Raw genomic sequence first — 21,325 nt, forward strand, 5'->3', positions numbered from 1 at the left:
CTTGGCACGCAGAACAAAAGGCAAAGAAATAGCTGGCTTTGCCAAAGAGAAAACCCTCGGACAGACTCAAGTTACAATGTGGGTGCCAAGGATTCTTGGCTTCCTTTCTGCAGCTCTGGAGACTAGGAAATGGAGCAATGGATTCAAACTGCAGGAAAAGCAATTCCATCTAAACATTAGGAAGAATGTCCTGTTGAAACATGGGGTTTGGTGCCCTCTTCTTCCCTGACTAAAGGGGGTTGGACTGGATGACCTTTTGGGGTCTCTTCCAACTTTAGGATTTTATTCTATACTAGCCATCCCCTGCCAGTCGTTGCTGTGGCCCAGTCTGGTGATCTGGAAAATAAAGTAATGAGAAAGTGTTGGTTTCTAATCTATGTAATTTCTCTATCCTTGTGGGTAAACAGTATTTCTGGTTGTTTCTTTGTCAGTGTTGATGTGGAGATTGTCTGGTTTGCCTTCTCTGGAACATGCAACATATCATTGTCCTTCTTTGGAGGTCCCTTCCAAATCTATGGACCTATACCAGCGTGTGAATCATATCTATCTATATCTATGGCTGGATGGCTCTTTGTCAGGAGGGCTTTGATTATGTTTTCTTGCCCTGATGAAGGGAGTTGGACTGGATGGCCTTAAGTATTTTCTGTTGGTCATGGGGGTTCTGTGTGGGAATTTTGCTCCAATTCTATCGTTTGTGGGGTTCTGATTGCTCTTTGATTGTAAGTGAACTATCAATCCCAGCAACTACAACTCACAAATCTCAAAGGTCTATTTCCCCCAAACTCCATCTGTGTTCATATTTGGGGATATGGAATATTCATGCCAAGTTTGGTTCAGATCCATCACTGTTTGAGTCCATGGTAGTCTCTGGATGTAGGCGAACTACAACTCCTAGTATTTTCTGTTGGTCATGGGCTTTCTGTGTGCCAAGTTCGTTTCAATTCCATCATTAATGAAGTTCAGAATTCTTTTTGACTGTAGACGAAGTATAAATCTCAGCAACTACAACTCCCAAATGTCAAGGTCTATTTCCCTCAAGCTCCATCTGTGTTCCTAGTTGGGCATATGGAATATTGGTGCCAAGTTTGTTCCAAATCCTTCATTGTTTGAGTCCACTGTGCTGTCTGGATCGAGGTGAACTACAACTCCCAAACTCAAGGTCAATGCTCACCAAACCCTTCCAGTATATTCTGTTGGTCATGGGCGTTCTTTGTGCCAAGTTTCGTTCAATTCCATCGTTGGTGGAGTTCAGAATGCTCTTTGATTGTAGGCAACTATAAATCCCAGCAACTACAACTTCCAAATGACAAAATCAATCCCCCCCAATCCCACCAGTATTCAAATTTGGGCGTATTGAGTATTTGTGCCAAATGTGGTCCAGTGAATGAAAATACATCCTGCATATCAGATATTTACAGTATATTCTGGCGTATAAGACTACTTTTTAACCCAAGAAAGTCTTCTCAAAAGTCAGGGGTTGTCTTATACGCAGGATTAGTCTTATACACTGGAGTAGCCTTATACGCTGTAGTAGCCTTATGCATGGGAGTAGTCTTATATGCCGGGAGTCATCTTATAGAGCGGGTGCCGACACTTCTAATCCAGATTGGAGAATCTGTAGTTGCTGCATATTGTGGGGAGAGCTCAAAAATGGCAGTGAGCACATCCCTGCTGTATGCAGCAACTGCATTAAGAGTGACACTATACAAGAACGGTAGAAGAAAATCCATTCATCGGGATTCGTGGACTTAATGCGGTCCTGATGGTGAGGTGAAGGGGCATCTCACTAGGAAGGTGTAAGTGAAGGGTGGAGCAAGGTGCAGGCATCCAGGGGCACCCGGTGTATGGAAAAAAGAGAAAAGCACACCTCTTTTACCTGTCTGGCCCGCCCTTGTATCCTATTACTGCACCTCCTCCTCTGTCTTGCAGATCTCGCTCCTGAAGACTGCAGTGAAGCAGTGCATGTGCGAGATCTGAGAGGCAGAGAAGGAGGTACAGTAATAGGAAAATCAACATATTGAAATGAAATCTGATGCTTTTAACATTTTTATTTGGTGTGCATTGGAAGAGGAGTAGTGAGTATACTGTGAGTATATCCCAAACTCTATATTTTAACTGGAAAAGTTGGGGGTCATCTTATACACCAAGACGTCTTATATGCCGGAATATAATACCAATTGAGCACCGGATCACTTTCAAAGTCCTCACCTTTAAGGCCTTGCATGTATCTGAGGGACCACCTCACCCCCTACCAACCCCAGAGATCCCTCCGTTCTGAGGACCAAGATCTATTGGAAGTCCCCAGTGTCAAGACCTTGTGTCTAACAGCAACCAGACGCAGAGCCTTCACAGCAGTGGCACCATCACTCTGGAATACTCTGCCACTTACCAGCTTTCCGCAGGGCATGTAAGACATACCTGTTTCGACAGGCTTTTAATGTTTGATATTGTTGTTTTTAAATTGTTTTAAATTGCTTTTAAATTTTGTTAGATTTTAGCTATTCTTGTAAGCCGTTCCGAGCCCCAGGGGAGTGGCGGCATATAAGTTTAAATAATAAATAAATAAATAAATAAATATGGGTACATTAAAATTCAGAACAGTAGCAAAATTACAGCTATAAAGTAGCAAGAAAAATAATGTTATGGTTGGGGGTCACCACAACATGAGGAACTGTATTAAGAGATCACGGCATTAAGGTTGAGAAACACTGGCTTAAAAGTCACAAGGTCAAGGTCAAGGTTTTCCCCTGACATTAAGTCCAATCGTGTCTGACTTTGGGGGTCAGTGGTCATCTCCATTTCTAAGCCAAAGGGCCAGTATTGTCCACAGACACCTCCAAGGTCATGTGGTCAGCATGACTTCACAGAGCACTATTAGGAAAAACAAAAAGCAAACTCCACTCTTATTCCAAAGGATTCTTTTTTTATTATTATTATTAATTAATTAATTAATATTATTACTGAGGCAGGTTTTGTCCCACATACAACTTCAGTCTTGTGATTAAAGAGGACGAAAATAAAAAAGAGAAGACAGCGTTCAAATAAATAGACAATAAAAAGCTAACCGGGCGTTTCTTTTCTCTCTCTTTTTTTTAAAAAAAAGGCAGGAGTGCTCTCAGTCTGGATAAATACAGCACAGAAATATGTATCGGGATCGGAAAGGGAGAAAGGGTCCGGCTGGTGCAAAGGAAGGGAGGGGAATCGGACCGAAAGGTTTTGGAAAGTGGCTAGTGGTCAGCGGCAGATCGAAGGGGAAGGCGATGAGCGTCCGATCCGAGTTTTCACAAGCTCCCTCTCCATTTACGTCCCTATTTGAGCTCCACTTTAGAGTACTTGGGTTTTGAAAAAAGGCCATGGCTCGTAGAAACTATCACACAGTGATAACGCGATCGCGGTTATTTCAACGCCAGCCCTTTTTTGGGTGCTTTTCTTGAGTTTTCGGTTTATTTTCAAATTGTACTATACACAGAATATACAACGGGAAAAGGAAAGAGAAGCTTGGCTTTCTGAAAAATCTGGGAGCGATGACAACAAGGGGAGGATATAAAAGACGATTGAAGGAAACGTCCCACTGTTAGACCACCTTCGGAAATCGAATCCTCGTCCAGATTTATCCTCGAACGGCAACGAACAAAAACCCTTTCGCGGCTAAGAAGGATGTTCTGAAGGTGAGAAGGAAAGGAAGCGCAAGGGGGTCTTCCAACCCCAATTTCAGATGGGTGGATTCAGCGCAAAAAGTGATGGAGAAGGAAGCTCAGCCATTTTGAAGATGGGAGGCAAAACGAGACCCTTCCCCAAACCGTTTTGACTTGGAAACGCCGCCCTCTGTTTCAAAGGCTTCAACGGCGCTCCGGCTAGTCCCAAAAAGTTGCCGTCGCTGCCGAGAAAAGCCCAATGCAAGGGGGTCTTCCAGCCCGAATTTCAGAGGGGTGGATTCAGAGCAAAAGTGATGGAGAAGGAAGCTCTGCCATTTTGAAGATGGGAGGCAAAACGAGACCCTTCCCCAAACCGTTTTGACTTGAAAACGCCGCCCTCCGTTTCAAAGGCTTTGACGACGCTCCGGCTAGTCCCAAAAAGATGCCGTCGCTGCCGAGTAAAGCCCAACGCAAGGGGATCTTCCAGGCCGAATTTCAGAGGGGTGGATTCAGCGCAAAAGTGATGGAGAAGGAAGCTCTGCCATCTTGAAGGTGGGAGGCAAAACGAGACCCTTCCCCAAACCGTTTTGACGTGGAAACGCCGCCCTCCGTTTCAAAGGCTTCAATGGCGCTCCGGCTAGTCCCAAAAAGATGCCGTCACTGCCGAGAAAAGCCCAACGCAAGGGGATCTTCCAGCTCAAATTTCAGAGGGGTGGATTCAGAGCAAAAGTGATGGAGAAGGAAGCTCTGCCATCTTGAAGGTGGGAGGCAAAACGAGACCCTTCCCCAAACCGTTTTGACCTGGAAATGCTGCCCTCTGTTTCAAAGGCTTCAACGTCACACCGGCTAGTCCCAAAAAGATGCCGTCGCTGCCGAGAAAAGCCCAACGCAAGGGGGTCTTCCAGCCCGAATTTCAGATGGGCGGATTCAGCGCAAAAAGTGATGGAGAAGGAAGCTCTGCCATCCTGAAGGTGAGAGGCAAAACGAGACCCTTCCCCAAACCGTTTTGACTTGGAAACGCCGCCCTCCATTTCAAAGGCTTCAACGGCGCTCCAGCTAGTCCCAAAAAGTTGCCGTCGCTGCCGAGAAAAGCCCAACTTCATCCCACATACGTAAGTGACCGTTCCCTTAACCATCCAATCTGCACAGGAGGATAAGCTGAAGTTCAACCCTGCCCGGCCAATCCAACACTTCTTTTCATTATCTTCTCAAAATTTTAGTGTTTTTTTTTTTTTTGGTAAGGATTGCCAACTGCAGGGTTAAGTTACACCACAGATAAGAAAGGAAAAAAATAATATTAGAAAACATACATAATCAACCCGCCCACCCAAAAAATATCCACATATCTGAGGGGGGAAAGGAGCAGCAAGCTCCAGACCCCTGGCTCTTGAGGGCCGCACACTTTGACGCATGAAGCCATTGCTTCAGGCTTGAACCTTTTTAGAGAAATTCCTGTGAGAACAACATCGTTTAATGCGGTGCCCCAAAACTGCCCCAAACCCAGAATTCATGGCCAGCTCTGTTTGCTTTTCAGCTGGTTCTCTGTCCTTGGCTCCAGGAGAAAAGACGACATTTATTTATTGCTGAGATGGGGTTTTGCTGGACTCGGAAGAGAAAACCAGTCCACCTTCTCCAAAGAGTTTGACCTATATTCCATCAGTGGATTGCGGAACTGGTGCGTTCCTAACCTTCAAGGTGTGATGAGAAGCAAGATCTGCAAATCCCAATCGAAGAGACAAACTGTGAACGGAAGGTGAGGGGATGCAGGATGTTATGGCTCCAAACTCTTCCTAATTTGTGCATTCCTAACCTCAAGGTGTGACCAGAAGCAAGATCTGCAAATCCCAATTGAAGAGACCAAACTGTGAACGGAAGGTGTGGGAATGCAGGATGTTATGGCTCCAAACTCTTCCTAATTCGGGAAGAATCAGCTCCACTTGGCTTAATGCTATTTCCCCCCAAAAATCCCAACTTTATGATTCCTAGACACGTTGAATAGGGAGTTATGGTCTCACCTGTCGCTCCTCAATGGCTCACCTGTTCACTGACCTATTGTTGCAGCCCCTTCCTTTGTTTTGTTTCCAAAATAAGGACAGACGTGGGGCAGAGGCCAAGGTAACATATCTGGAAGCAAAGGAGTCGAAGGGGAGGTAACAACATCCCAAACACCCTCCAAACTCTTTCCTCCTTTGCTGCAGAAGGGGAATGTTCGGTGCGGACATGCCTTGGGAGTCAAGGGGAGGGGGAAAAAGGAACGAGAAACTCCGGGGAGCACAAAGAAGGGGAGCAAGGGGACACTGAGCGGCGCTAAGATTGAGTCTCTCCTCCATCACAAGGAGTCAAAACGACGCTGGACTTTCTTCAGCCACAACGGATGAGCGCAAGAGCCCCCCAACGGGATGGGGAGCCGTCGCTCCAATTGCATTCGCTGTCCCTCATTTTGGCTTCGCGAAAGGAACACCACCGGGATCGAGAGACGGGAAAGAGTCCGTACGTATGGCTCTCTTTAATGTTCACTTTGGGGTGCTCGTAACAAAAAACCTCCAAGGTTTGGGGATGTCAAAATGGAAAAGTTTGGGGGAGCTGCCCGAAGCCCTTTGCCATGTCACAGAGTCTCCGCTCCCTCCTCTTCCATCGACATCCCTCCAAACAATCCAGAGGACAAAAAAAGAAAAGAAATTTTTCTTCCGCTCCCTGAGCTGGGAAATAATAAAAACCAGGCGACCTTGAAATGAGTGGAAAATATTTCAGTGCTGGTGAAGGTGAGCCCCAATGTCATCAGGGAAGCGGGCGGCTGCTTTTCCCCCCTCCTTTCCCCCGGTCGCGGAGACTCGGCCGCCACTGTCCAGCAGGGGTCAGTCCTGAGCAGGGGTCGAGATGGCAAGAGGCGCCCCGTGGCCAGGAGGAGGGTTGTTAGCACCACTGGCTGGGCCAGAGAAAGACGGAAGGGAGGAAGGGAGGGAGGGACAGAACAAAGGAGGAGGTCCTGGGGACACACCTGGCGGGAGACACAAGAGAGACCCCATGGTGAAGAGGAGGGACCTCGCTGGGTGGCTCCCTGCCCCACCCCCTAGGCGTGGCTTACCTGCAGGCCCCGCCCTTCCCTCATACGAAGACCTTGGCGAGGGCGTCGGCCCCGGCGCTGGCGATCAGGGCCTTGCTGGGGTGAAAGGCCACGTCGTGGATGGCCTCCTCGTGCTTCTTCCGGTGGGCGGTGATCTCCTGCGTGCAGGTCTTGTTGTCCAGGTTCCACAGCCGGAGGGAGCAGTCGTGGCCTGGAAGAGAGGAACCAAAGGGCAATGTGTTGGATGGGGTCGCACTCCCCCTGAAGACGCAGGTTCGCAGCTTGGGTGTGACCCTGGACTCATCACTGAGCCTGGAACCCCAGGTTTTGGCGGTGACCAGGGGAGCATTTGCACAGCTGCGCCCGTACCTTGGGAAGTCTGACTTGGCCACGGTAGTCCACGCTCTGGTTACATCCCATTTAGACTACTGCAACGCTCTCTACGTGGGGTTGCCTTTGAAGACAGCTCGGAAGCTCCAACTAGTCCAACGCTCAGCAGCCATGATTTTAACAGGAGCGGAGTGCAGGGAGCATACAACCCCCCTGTTGCGCCAACTCCACTGGCTACCGATCTGCTACCGGGCTGAATTCAAAGTGCTGGCGTTGGCCTTTAAAGCCCTAAACGGTTCCGGCCCAAGCTACCTATCTGACCGCATCTCTGCCTATGAACCCACCAGGACTTTGAGATCTTTCAGGGAGGCCCTGCTCTCGATCCCGCCTGCTTCTCAAGCACGGCTGGCGGGGATGAGAGATAGGGCCTTCTCAGTGGTGGCTCCTCGGCTGTGGAACGCCCTTCCTACGGACATTAGACTAGCACCATCTCTAATGGTATTCCGCAAAAAAGTGAAGACCTGGCTGTTTGAGCAGGCGTTCGAATAATTAGTGCAATGATTGGTTAACGAACACTGGAATGGAACAATGGATGACGAATCTGGAACATGTTTTTGATGATGAGACGACAGTGAATGGGTATTGTAGTAACTGTTTATTAACTGTGTAATGTGTTAGGTTGTTAACTGTTTTTATACTGTAGCACTGAATTTTTGCTGTTCGTATTTGTTGTGAACCGCTGTGAGTCACCTTCGGGCTGAGAACAGCGGTATATAAGTAAGGTAGGTAAATAAATAAATAAATAAATAAATAAATAAATGTAGTGCCACCAGAAAGCTCTAACCTACTGCCCTGGCCCTTTAAGGATCTGGGAGTTGGGTGGAGCTCGGCCTCGGCTCCTGCTGGCTTTGGAATGGCAGTTATTTGGTCAATTTAAGATTCTCCAGTTAGTGTTTAGCACTGGAAGGAAGCATAGGAAATTCACGTCACGTCAGGATTGTATTCATGTCACGTCGGAGCTATATATAGAGTAAAACAACACGTCATGTCGGAATTGTATTTAAGTTAGACCAAAGAACCACATAATACAGAGATATATAAAGTCATGTTGGAATTGTATCAAAGTTGGTTTAAAGATACACAGAATCCAGTTACGTCAGGACTCTCTACTACTGTGTTTCTCAAACTGGGGATCGGGACCCCTGGAGGGATCACGAGGGGGTATCAGAGGGGTCGCCAAAGACCACCAGAAAACAGTATTTTCTGTTGGTCATGGGGGTTCTGTGTGGGAAGTTTGGCCCAATTCAATCATTGGTAGGGTTCAAAATGCTCTTTGATGGTAGGTGAACTATAAATCCCAGCAACTACAACTCCCAAATGTCAAGGTATGTTTCCCTCAAACTCCACCATTGTTCTCATTTGGGCATACTGGGAATTCGTGCCAAGTTTGGTCCAGATCTATCATTGTTTGAGTCCGCAGTGCTCTCTGGATGTAGGTGAACTACAACTCCAAAACTCAGGGTCAATGCCCACCAAATCCTTCCAGTATTTACTATTGGTGATGGGAATTCTGTGTGCCAAGATTGGTTCAATTCCATCATTGGTGGAGTTCAGAATGCTCTTTGATTTTGGTGAACTATAAATCACAATCAAAATCACACACCCCCATATTACAGGTACATGCCATATATTATTAGCATAGCACAATATTACTATGATACATTACTATATTGTACTATACCACTATACTTCAATATTATTAGTAATATTACATGTAATATATATAATATCATTATTATATTATTATATTGTATTATTAGTAGTATTATATTGTATTGCATTATAATATTATAACCAATATTGCATGTACAGACAATATATTGTATTATTAGCATAGCACAATATGATTATCTATTACTATATTGCACTATACTGCAATATTATTAGTAATATTACATGTAATATATATCTCATTATTATATTATATTGTATTATTAGTAGTATAATATTCTATTGCATTATAATATTATAATCAATACTACATGTACATACAATATATTGTATTATTAGCATAGCACAATATGATTATCTATTACTATACTGCACTATACCACTATACTGCAATATTATTAGTAATATTACATGCAATATATATCTCATTATTATATTATATTGTATTATTAGTAGTATTTTAGTAGCATAGCACAATATTAGTATTATATATTACTACATTGTACTATACTACTCTACTGCAATATTATTAGTAATATTATATGTAATATATACTATGCAATTATATTGTATTATTAGTATTATATTGTATTACAATATTCTAATCAGTATTATATGTACATACAATATATAATACTGATTAGAATTGTATTTTATTGTATTGCACAATATTAGTATTGTATATTACTATATTGTACTATACCACTATACTGCAATATTATTAGTAATATTACATGTAATATATACAATTATTCTATTGTATTATATTGTATTACAATATTATGATCAGTATTATATGTACATGCAATATATTATATTACTAGCATAGTACAATATTAGTATTGTATATTACTATATTGTACTATATCACTATATTGCAATAGCATTGGTAATAATATATTATATTATAATATTATAATATATTATAATTATAATATACAATTATTACATTATTAACGTTTGCCCATATTTGCTGCAGCATATGACATACAAAGTTGCTCATTCATTCCTTGTCACAAAGGGTCCAACTGTATGTTCAAAAGGGCCAAGAGAGAGAACAATGCCAGGGAAATCTCTCTGGATAAAGCCAAGAAGAGACAGGACTTGATCCTTCCTCGGGGCTTCTAAACAGAGACTGGAGGGCCATCTGTTGGGGATGCTTTGATTGTGCTGTTCCTGCATTACAGGGGGTTGAACTAGATGGCCCATGTGGTCTCTCCCAACTATTATTCTATGACTTACTTCCTGACATAAGGAAAACGCCGTTGGGATCCGCCGCAAGACAGGTGACGGCATCCAGGTGAGCCACCATGGAATGCACAGCTTTCCCTGCAGAAAGAGGAAGGGATTATTTCCAAACATTTCAGAGCTATTACAAGACGTCAGCATTTAAGGGAAATGGCACCGTTGAGATAGGAATCTTCTCAAGGAGCCAAAGAATGGTGTTTTAAATATCTCAAAAGGAGGTAGAAGCGACAAGCCTGCATGAACCCCTCTCAAGCTCTCTCTCACCTGTCCGATTGTCGAGGAAGCGGATCCCCCGGTCGTCGTGCGCCGTGATGGTGATTGGCTGGTTTGGGTGGCTCACCACTTGGTTGATCTGACTGGCTCCTGCCGGAGGAAAAAAAAGGAAGAATTTGAGCCTCGTTTGAGTCTTTCTTTGATGAAAGAGCAAGGCAACCCATCAGAGATGCTGTACCACAAATCTATACTTCGATTTGTATTTGGAAATACAAGGAAAAACAAGGAATTCTACACCCAGACTTTGGAAAAGACACTTTACAATGTATTGTCGAATTAGAACAGCACAACAACAGACAGGAAACAAACAAGGACATCTAATCCCCTCTTAACAAAAGATTGCGCCAGGCACTGCTAGGCAATCAAATGCTAATCAAGGTGGTCAGTTGAAACATTCACACCTAGCTCCAGCGGACAAGAGTCCCTTGTCTCACCCTGGTCATTCCACAGATATATAAACCTTTCTGCCTACTTCCAACAGACCTCAATACCTCTGACGATGCTTGCCATAGATGCAGGCGAAACGTCAGGAGAGAATGCCTCTAGACCATGGCCGTACAGCCCGAAAAAACCTACAACAACACACTTTACAATGCTCAAGCAATATTTTTTTTTGTGTCAGGAGCGACTTGAGAAACTGAAAGTCGCTTCTGGTGTGAGAGGATTGGCCGTCTGCAAGGACGTTGCCCAGGGGACATTGCCCGGATGTTTTACCATCCTTTTCTCATGTCCCTGCGTGAGAAGCTGGAGCTGACAGATGGGAGCTCACCCCGCACCCTGGATTCAAACCGCCGACCTTCAGGTCATTGGTCCTGCCCGGCACAAGGGTTTAACCCATTGCATCACCGGGGGCTCCACTCAAGCAATACGGTCCATAATGGCACTGGTTGAGGATTCTGGCAGCGATATTGACAAGCTGGAGTGTGTCCAGAGGAGGGTGACTAAAATGATCAAGGGTCTGGAGAACAAGCCCTATGAGGAGCGGATTAAAGAGCTGGGGATGTTTAGCCTGCAGAAGAGAAAGCTGAGGAGATATGATAGCCATGTATAAATATGTAAGGGGAAGTCACAGGGAGAAGTGAGCAAGCTTGTTTTCTGCTTCCATGGAGACTAAGACACAATGGAGCAATTGCTTCAAACTACAGGAAAGGGAATTCCACCTGAACATGAGGAAGAACCTTTTGACTGTGGGAGCTGTTCAGCAGTGGAACCCTCAGCTACAGGAAAGGAGATACCACCTGAACATTAGGAAGAATTTCCTGACTGTGAGAGCTGTTCAGCAGTGAAACTCTCAGCCACAGGAAAGGAGATTCCACCTGAATATTAGGAAGAACTTCCTGACTGTGGGAACTGTTCAGCAGTGGAACTCTCAGCTATAGGAAAGGAGATGCCACCTGAACACGAGGAAGAACTTCCTGACTGTGGGAGTTGTTCAGCAGTGGAAATCTCAGCTACAGGAAAGGAGATTCCATCTGAACATGAGGAAGAACTTCCTGACTGTGGGAGCTGTTCAGCAGTGGAACTCTCAGCTACAGGAAAGGAGATTCCATCTGAACATGAGGAAGAACTTCCTGACTGTGCAAGATGTTCAGCAGTGGAACTCTCAGCTACAGGAAAGGAGATTCCACCTGAATATTAGGAAGAACTTCCTGACTGTGGGAACTGTTCAGCAGTGGAACTCTCAGCTATAGGAAAGGAGATGCCACCTGAACACGAGGAAGAACTTCCTGACTGTGGGAGTTGTTCAGCAGTGGAAATCTCAGCTACAGGAAAGGAGATTCCACCTGAACATGAGGAAGAACTTCCTGACTGTGGGAGCTGTTCAGCAGTGGAACTCTCAGCTACAGGAAAGGAGATTCCATCTGAACATGAGGAAGAACTTCCTGACTGTGCAAGATGTTCAGCAGTGGAACTCTCAGCTACAGGAAAGGAGATTCTACCTGAACATGAGGAAGAACTTTCTGACTGTGTGAGATGTTCAACAGTGGAGCTCTCAGCTTACAGGGAAGGAGATTCCATCTGAACATGAGGAAGAACTTCCTGACTGTGAGAGCTGTTCAGCAGTGGAACTCTCAGCTACAGGAAAGGAGATTCTACCTGAAAATGAGGAAGAACTTCCTGACTGTGTGAGATGTTCAGCAGTGGAACTCTCAGCTACGGGAAAGGAGATTCTACCTGAACATGAGGAAGAACTTCCTGACTGTGCGAGATGTTCAGCAGTAGAACTCTCAGCTACAGGAAAGGAGATTCCACCTGAACATGAGGAAGAACTTCCCGACTGTGAGAGCTGTGTGGTGGAGGCTCCTTCTATGGAGGCTTTTAAACAGAGGCCGGATGGCTATCTGTTGGGGATGCTTTAAATGCAATTTTTCCTGCTTCTTAGCAGAATGGGGTTGGACTGGATGGCCCATGAGGTCTCTTCCAACTCTAGGATTCTATATCTCTTCCAACTCTAGGATTCTATATCCAAAAGCTAACTTTTGTCATTCAGGGCACAAAATATTTTTTGGAATAGTTATAAAGGGATATTCCTGATTAACTAAGCACATGTCAATGTCAAACTAAGCGGCAATGACTCTCCTGAAACTCTGCTTACAGCTAAAACCACTTGCACCAACTAAACATAAAGGGAGCATCTCTCTGCTGCAGAAGTATTGTTTTAAGGCAAGGAGGGCAATGTGACAGACTTAAGGAGACACATTAGCCCACCCAAAGTGGCCCTGGAGTGCCGTGTAAAACAAAAATTGCCCCTAAATACTCTCTAGGGAACAAGGGGCATTTTCGTCATTTATTTTAAGCCCTCCCCGTGCCGTTTTAGGCCCAAAAGAGGACTTTTTCAAACAACAGGATGTGAGAAGAAGTCACATCCTGTTTGCTTCTTGTTTCAAAAGAGGGCCTCCCCTCTCCGAAATTGGCCCAGATGGGGCCGAAAACATCTCACACACCTTCCAGGAGGCAACCTCATCAGAACGATATGATATAATATAATATAATATAATATAATATAATATAATATAATATAATGTAATATAATAATGTAATGCAGTGTTTCTCAACCTTCCTAATGTTGTGACCCCTTAATACAGTTCCTCATGTTGTGGTGACCCCCAACCATAAAAGTATTTTTGTTGCTACTTCATAAATGTAATTTTGCTACTGTTATGAATCATAATGTAAATATCTGATATACAGGATGTATATTCATTCACTAGACCAAATTTGGCACAAATGTCCAATACGCCCAAATTGGAATACTGGTGGGGTCGGGGGAGATTGATTTTGTCATTTGGGAGTAGTCGTTGCTGGGATTTTTACTTCGCGTACAATCAAAGAGCACTCTGAACTTCACCAACAATGGAATTGAACCAAACTTGGCACACAGAACTCACATGATCAACAGAAACTACTGGGTGTGGTGGGCATTGACCTTGGGTTTGGGAGTTGTAGTTCACCTACATTCAGAGAGCACTGTGGACTCAAACAATGATGAATCTGGACCAAATTTGGCACGAATACTCAGTATGCCCAAATGTGAACACTGGTGGAGTTTGTGGGAAATAGACCTTGACATTTGTGAGTTGTATTTGCTGGGATTTATAGTTCCCCTATAATCGAAGAGCATTCTGAACCCCCACCAACAATAGAATTGGACCTCATAGAACCCCTATGACCTACAGAAAATACTGTGTTTTCTAATAGTCTTTGCCGACCCCTCTGACACCCCCTCGTGACCCCCCCGGGGGTCCCGACCCCCAGGTTAAGAACCACTGATGTAATGCAATAATATTATAATATTATAATGCAATGCAATATAATAATATATGATATTATAATTATATATTTATATTACATGTAATATTACTAATAATATGTATTACAATATAGTGGTATGGTGCAATACAGCAATGTTTAATGCTGATATTGTACTATGCTAATAATATAATATACTGTATGTAATATATATCTTGTAAGCCACACTGAGTCCCCTTCAAGGTGAGAAGGGCGGCATATAAATGTCACAAATAAACAAACAAACAAACAAACAAACATGGCTCTGCCTTGTGAAATCCTGGGATGTGTAGTTTGCTGGGAAGCTTAGAACCCTCTGTGTGATGGCTCTAATGCTGCAGTTCACAAAGAGTGGAACTCTGCAAGTGCTAGGCTTCTGCAGGAGGGAGCTATGGAATTTAAAGTGGGATTAAACTACTGAATCTCTATAGTGCAGATGTAGAGGTACACCACCTGTTTACACTACCTCTCTTCTTTTAGCAGCTGCATCTCATAAAGAAAAGACACCACCCTTGGGAGTGGCTGAGCATGGGATGTAATAGTAGTAAAAAGGTAAAGGTTTCCCATTGACATTAAGTCCAGTCTGGGGTGTGGTGCTCATCACCATTTCTAAGCCAAAGAGCTTAATATAGAAATATATTAATATATAAATGCCAAGGTCATGTGGCCAGCATGACTGCATGTAGCGCCGTTACCTTCCCGCAGAAGCAGTATTTATTTGTTTATTTATTTATTTACCACATTTATATACCGCCCCTCTCAGCCCAGAGGTAACTCGTAGCAGTTCACAATTGGCAACAATTTGATGCCTCAACAATTATAACAAATAAAACAATCATAAAACACCGTTAAAAACATTAGCGTGCAATGTAAGAATATAAAAAAAAAACGTACAAAGCCTTAAAAACATTATCGTGAGCATCTCCATGTCAGTACCTATTGATCTACTCACAGTTGCATGTCTCCCACCCTGAACAATATTCCACAGGTATATAAACCCCACTTGCCTAGTTTCCAACAGTCTCACAATCTCTGGGATGCCTGCCACAGGTGCAGGCAAAACGTCAGGAGAGAATGCTTCTAGAACATGGCCATATAGTCCGAAAAACATACAACAACCCAGACAAGAGTTCTTTCTCCCAAACTGGACATTATTCTACAGGTATATAAACCCCACTTGTCTAGTTTCCAACAGTCTCACAATCTCTGGGACGCCTGTGACTGATGCAGGCGAAACGTCAGGAGAGAATGCTTCTAGAACATGGCCATATAGCTCGAAAAACCTACAACAACCCAGACAACAGTTCTTTCTCCCACCCTGGACATTATTCCACAGGTATATAAACCCTACTTGCCTAATTTCTAACAGTCTCACAATCTCTGGGATGCCTGCCACAGATGCAGGCAAAACGTCAGGAGAGAATGCTTCTAGAACATGGCCATATAGCCCAAAAAACCTACAACAACCCAGACAAGAGTTCTTTCTCCCAACCTGGACATTATTCCACAGGTATATAAATCCCACTTGCCTAGTTTCCAACAGTCTCACAATCTCTGGGATGCCTGCCACAGATGCAGGTGAAACGTCAGGAGAGAATGCTTCTGGAACATAACCATACAGACTGGAAAACTCACAGCAACTCTATATAAGTTCTGGCTTGAAGTTCATTCCTGTTTTGAATATGTTTCCAGGATTTTTTTGGCCGTTGTACAGGTTTACCTGCTTCTCCTTGTACTAAACCGGTCCTAGAAATGCAGATATTGGCCCCACGGCTCCCTTGATCCCTGCTTGGACTCACCATTGGCCGGTCTGGATTCCAGTGTCAGTACCGGGACGGAGGTCTCCACGTCATAAAGGACCGCAAAGCCTGTCTGGAAAGCAGCCACAGCGTGTGCCGGATCAGTACTGGAGAATGTGACGGACGTAGGGATGCCATTCTCTAAAGGAGGAAGAGGAAGGAGGTATTAATCTATCATAATACTACTAATAATATAATATTATAATTATATATTTTATATTACATGTAATATTACTCATAACATTACAATATAATGGTATAGTACAATATAGTAATATATAATACTGATATTGTACTATGCTAATAATATAATATTACACCTAATCAAGGGCTACCTAAAAAAAACATACTAATTAGAACCTGGTAAAAGGCTATTTAAAACCTCATATGTTGAAGTTATTCAATCCTTAGAGAAGAAGTAGACGGTGGGGAAGTGGATTAAACAAAACATAATTCCAAATAATTTTTTAAGGACTATCGGAAGTAAGAAGGAAGTCAACAAACACTTTTTTATATACCAATTTTTAATTATTTTTATTATCTTTTTTTACCTTTTTCTGCTTTCCTACTTTCTATACAAATAAATGTTTTCCCACTTTCAATCTATAATCTATTTTTTCCTTTCTCTTTCTTTATCTTAATGCTTTATACTCAATATGACAAAACTTTAATAAAAATATTTTTAAAAATAATATAATATATTGTATGTATATCTTGTAAGCCGCTCTGAGTCCGCTTCGGGGTGAGGAGGGTGGCATATAAGTGTCGTAAATAAATTATAATAATCTATATAAATAAAAATGTAATGTTAGTTTGTGGGATTAACATAACTCAAAAACCACCGGATGAATTGTCACCAAATTTGGACACAATACACCTATCAGGCCAACGGGTGACCATCACTCATAAAAACACTTAAAAATACAGCAGAAGGGGCTTCAAAAACCAAAAAACACATTACAACACATGCGCAAAACCCCATACTGTATATACTCGAGTATAAGCCTAGTTTCTCAGCCCCTTTTTTAGGCTGAAAAAGCTCCCCTCGGCTTATACTCGAGTCAAGGTTATTTATTATTTTACTCTGTTATTAGTATTATTTTTATTTCATGTATTATGTTACTCTCTTTATTATTATTACATTTACAGTATTTTACCCTATTATTATTATTACATCTATTATTTTATACTATTTATGATTATTATTACATTTATTATTTTACTTTATTATTATTGCATTTATTATTTTACTCTATTATTACATTTATTATTCTCCTCTATTATTACTGTTATTATTGCATTTCCATTACTTTACTTTATTGTTATATTTATTATTTTACTCTCTTTATTATTGTTGGACGGATACGTAAATACATTTACTTTGAAGATATGTAATGATTTAATCAGAGTTGGGCAGTTTTATCTCAAATTACAGTTTTATGTAAATATTAAAAAAACATTTCACTTCCTGATGCCTCAGTTTATGTAATTTTATTGCTATCTATTTTTATTTTCGTCTCTGGTTGCTTCTAAAACACAGACATGCGCCTTTCACCTTAAGAACAGACAAGCATCCCGAGCTCCGAGGATTACCTGGGAAGGGATCCCACTGGAGCATTGCAACACACCCAAATACCTGGGAGTCACTTTGGACCGTGCTCTGACCTACAAGAAGCACTGCCTGAACATCAAACAAAAAGTGGGCGCTAGAAACAACATCATACGAAAGCTGACTGGCACAACCTGGGGATCACAACCAGATACAGTGAAGACATCTGCCCTTGCGCTATGCTACTCTGCTGCTGAGTGTGCATGCCCAGTGTGGAACACATCTCACCACACTAAAACAGTGGATGTGGCTCTTAATGAGACATGCCGTATTATCACTGGGTGTCTGCGCCCCACACCACTGGAGAAATTACACTGCTTAGCCGGTATTGCACCACCTGACATCCGCCGGGAAGTAGCAGCCAATAGTGAAAGGAGCAAGGCAGAGACATCTCCAGCTCATCCCCTGTTTGGGTATCAGCCAGCACGTCAACAACTTAAATCAAGACATAGTTTTCTTAGATCTACAGAGACACTCGCTGGAACACCCCAGCAAGCGAGAGTCCAAAAAGTGGCAGGCCCAAACCCAGCACCTCAATTCATGGGTGATACCAGATGAGAGACTCCCCCCTGGGCACTCAGAAGACTGGGCGACTTGGAAGGCGCTGAACAGACTGCGCTCTGGCACCACGAGATTCAGAGCCAATCTTAAGAAATGGGGCTACAGGGTGGAATCCTCGGCATGCGAGTGCGGAGAAGAGCAAACCACTGACCACCTGCTGCAATGCAGCCTGAGCCCTGCCACATGCACAAGGGAGGACCTTCTTGCGGCAACACCAGAGGCACGCCAAGTGGCCAGATACTGGTCAAAAGACATTTAACCAAATACCAAATTTGCAGAATCTGTGTGGTTTTTCTTCTTCTTCCTTTTTCTTTTTAATCTGTGTGTTTGTTTTGCTCGGTTAGAATTGTAATACAATGGTTGCTGACGACACGATAAATAAATATTTTTATTTTGAAATTTACCTGTAGTGGCTGCATTTCCCACCCTTGGCTTATACTCGAGTCAATATGTTTTCCCAGTTTTTTGTGGTAAAATTAGATGCCTCGGCTTATATTTGGGTCGGCTTATATTCGAGTATATACGGTACTGTATATACAGGAACACACATTTATATACACACAAAACACATATACACAGACTGGGCCACAGCAATGCATGGCAGAGGACGGCTAGTTAATAATAATAGATCATGCATGGGAAAATTTTGTCCCTCCAGGTGTTTTGGACTTCAACTCCTACAACTTCTAACAGCGAAAAGGAGTTTTGAGACAACAACACAAGGACTCCCCCTACTGTTCAGATTTGGCACAGTTCAAAGGTTGCTTTCTACACCTACTTCCTTCTGGCAACAACTGTCACGCAACCTTTATTGATTTGCTACTGTCACCGTGATTCCCGTTTCTGGAACGGGGAAGCTGAGCTTGAGAGGAAGAAGAGCTTCATGCAAATAACGAACGACACACACAGAGATTGGAGAAGGTTACCCAACGGTCAGGTCTTGGACCCTGTTCCCGGAAGGCCAGGAAGTAGTGCTGGCTTTGGCCCAGGTTCGGCTGATGTGCCAGCAATGAATGCAGGCTTGGCCACAATGGACCCTCCCTTAATTGCCTCTGGATGAGACTATTGCTATGACCTACACAATCCTAAATAGCTTGGGGCTAGATTACTGGAAAGATTGCCTCTCTCTCAAATGAACCTGCCTGGCATGTGTGGTTTGTACAGGAAGTAAGTTCCTTCGCAATTCGGCTCGCAACAGATAGACAGGACTATTCTGCTTTGCATGGCCTTTGGCCCTTAAAACCAGCTCTGAATTGATTGTTCAATCAATTGTTTTGAGTTGTTTTTAAGGAAGGTTTTTGTTGTTCAGAAGTCATAGTTAAACAATTTCTCAAGTAACCCAGAGTCTATTTTTTAGAGAGATAAAGCGGGATACAAATAATAATAATACTAATAATAATTACTGTATTTACTCGAGTATAAGCCGACCCGAATATAAGTGGAGGCATTTAATTTTACCACAAATAAACTGGGAAAACATACTCAAGTGTAAGTCGAGGGTGGGAAAAGCAGCAGCTACTGGTAAATTTCAAAATAAAAACAGATATCAATAAAATGACATTAATTGAGGTATCCGTAGGTTAAATATTTTTAAATATTTACATAAAACTAACTGTCCAACTCTGATTAAATCATTATTCTAACCTTCTTCAATGTAAATGTGCCTATGTATCCTTCCAAAAATAAGGAGTAAAATAATAAATGTAGTAACAATCGAGTAAAATAATAGAAATGTAATAATAACAGTAATAATAGAGTAAAAGAAGAGTAAAATAATAAAGGTAATAAAATAATAATAGAGTAAAATAATAGAAATGTAATAATAACAGTAATTATAGAGTAAAAAGAGTAAAATAATAAATGTAATTAAAATAATAATAGAGTAAAATAATGGAAATGTAATAACAGTAATAATAGAGTAAAAAAGAGTAAAATAATAAATGTAGTAACAATCGAGTAAAATAATAGAAATGTAATAATAACAGTAATTATAGAGTAAAATAATAAATGTAATTAAAATAATAATAGAGTAAAATAATGGAAATGTAATAATAACAGTAATACTAGAGTAAAAAAGAGTAAAATAATAAATGTAATAAAATAATAATAGAGTAAAATAATAGAAATGTAATAACAGTAATAATAAGAGTAAAAAAGAGAAAAAAATAAATGTAATAAAAACAATAATAGAGTAAAATAATAGAAATGTAATAATAACAGTAATACTAGAGTAAAAAAGAGTAAAATAATAAATGTAATAAAATAATAATAGAGTAAAATAATGGAAATGTAATAATAACAGTAATAATAAAGTAAAAAAGAGTAAAATAATAAATGTAATAAAAATAATAATAGAGTAAAATAATAGAAATGTAATAATAACAGTAATAATAGAATTAAAAAGAGTAAAATAATAAATGTAATAAAATAATAGAGTAAAATAATGGAAATGTAATAATAACAGTAATAATAGAGTAAAATAATAAATGTAATAATAATAATAGAGTAAAAGAATGAGAATGTAATAACAATAAATAGAGTAAAATAATAAATGTAATAAAATAATAGAGTAAAATAATGGAAATGTAATAATAACAGTAATAATAGAGTAAAATAATAAATGTAATAATAATAATAGAGTAAAAGAATGAGAATGTAATAACAATAAATAGAGTAAAATAATAAATGTAATAAAATAATAGAGTAAAATAATGGAAATGTAATAATAACAGTAATAATAGAGTAAAATAATAAATGTAATAATAATAATAGAGTAAAAGAATGAGAATGTAATAACAATAAATAGAGTAAAATAATAAATGTAATAAAATAATAGAGTAAAATAATGGAAATGTAATGTAACACTAATAGACTAAAATAATAATTGCAATAACAATATTAATAAAGTAAATTAATAAATGTAGTAATAATAGAGTAAAATAACAAATGTAATAATAATAGAGTAAAAGAATGAGAATGTAATAACAATAAATAGAGTAAAAAAATGGGAATGTAATTAATAATAATAAATAGAGAAAAAAAATAAATGTCATAACAACAATAATAGACTAAAATAATAAATGTAATAACAACAATAGACTAAAAATAAATGTAATAACAATAATAATAAAGTAAATAAATAAATGTAATAATTATAATAAAGTAAATTAATAAATGTAATAATAATAATAAGAGTAAAATAATGTAAATGTAATAATAATAATAACAAAAACACTTAGAGTAAAAGAATAAATAAGCTTGACTCGAGTATAAACCAAGGGGGGCT

At 40.9% G+C, this 21,325-nt stretch overlaps 1 protein-coding gene across 2 annotated transcripts in view; it reads right to left on the reverse strand.

Annotated features, from left to right (window-relative positions):
• Window positions 1-2,903: 2,903 nt before the first annotated feature.
• Window positions 2,904-21,325, reverse strand: part of LOC132777249 (striatin-4-like) — a 53,087-nt gene continuing 34,665 nt past the window's right edge. The window contains exons 14-19 of one of the 2 annotated variants that reach the window (XR_010908828.1): window positions 15,870-16,010; window positions 10,273-10,371; window positions 10,003-10,089; window positions 6,721-6,910; window positions 5,446-6,633; window positions 2,904-5,323 (exon numbers count right to left, since the gene is read on the reverse strand). Coding sequence is in view for 1 of the 2 variants with exons in the window: in XM_067461841.1 (XP_067317942.1) it covers window positions 6,741-6,910; window positions 10,003-10,089; window positions 10,273-10,371; window positions 15,870-16,010 (497 nt within the window). In the remaining variant the exon portion in view is untranslated. Of the gene's footprint in view, window positions 6,634-6,720; window positions 6,911-10,002; window positions 10,090-10,272; window positions 10,372-15,869; window positions 16,011-21,325 lie in introns of both variants that reach the window. The other variant, XM_067461841.1, reaches the window with a different exon arrangement.

The sequence above is a fragment of the Anolis sagrei genome, chromosome Y (genome assembly GCF_037176765.1).
Source record: "Anolis sagrei isolate rAnoSag1 chromosome Y, rAnoSag1.mat, whole genome shotgun sequence".
In the NCBI taxonomy this organism is placed as follows: domain Eukaryota; kingdom Metazoa; phylum Chordata; class Lepidosauria; order Squamata; family Dactyloidae; genus Anolis; species Anolis sagrei.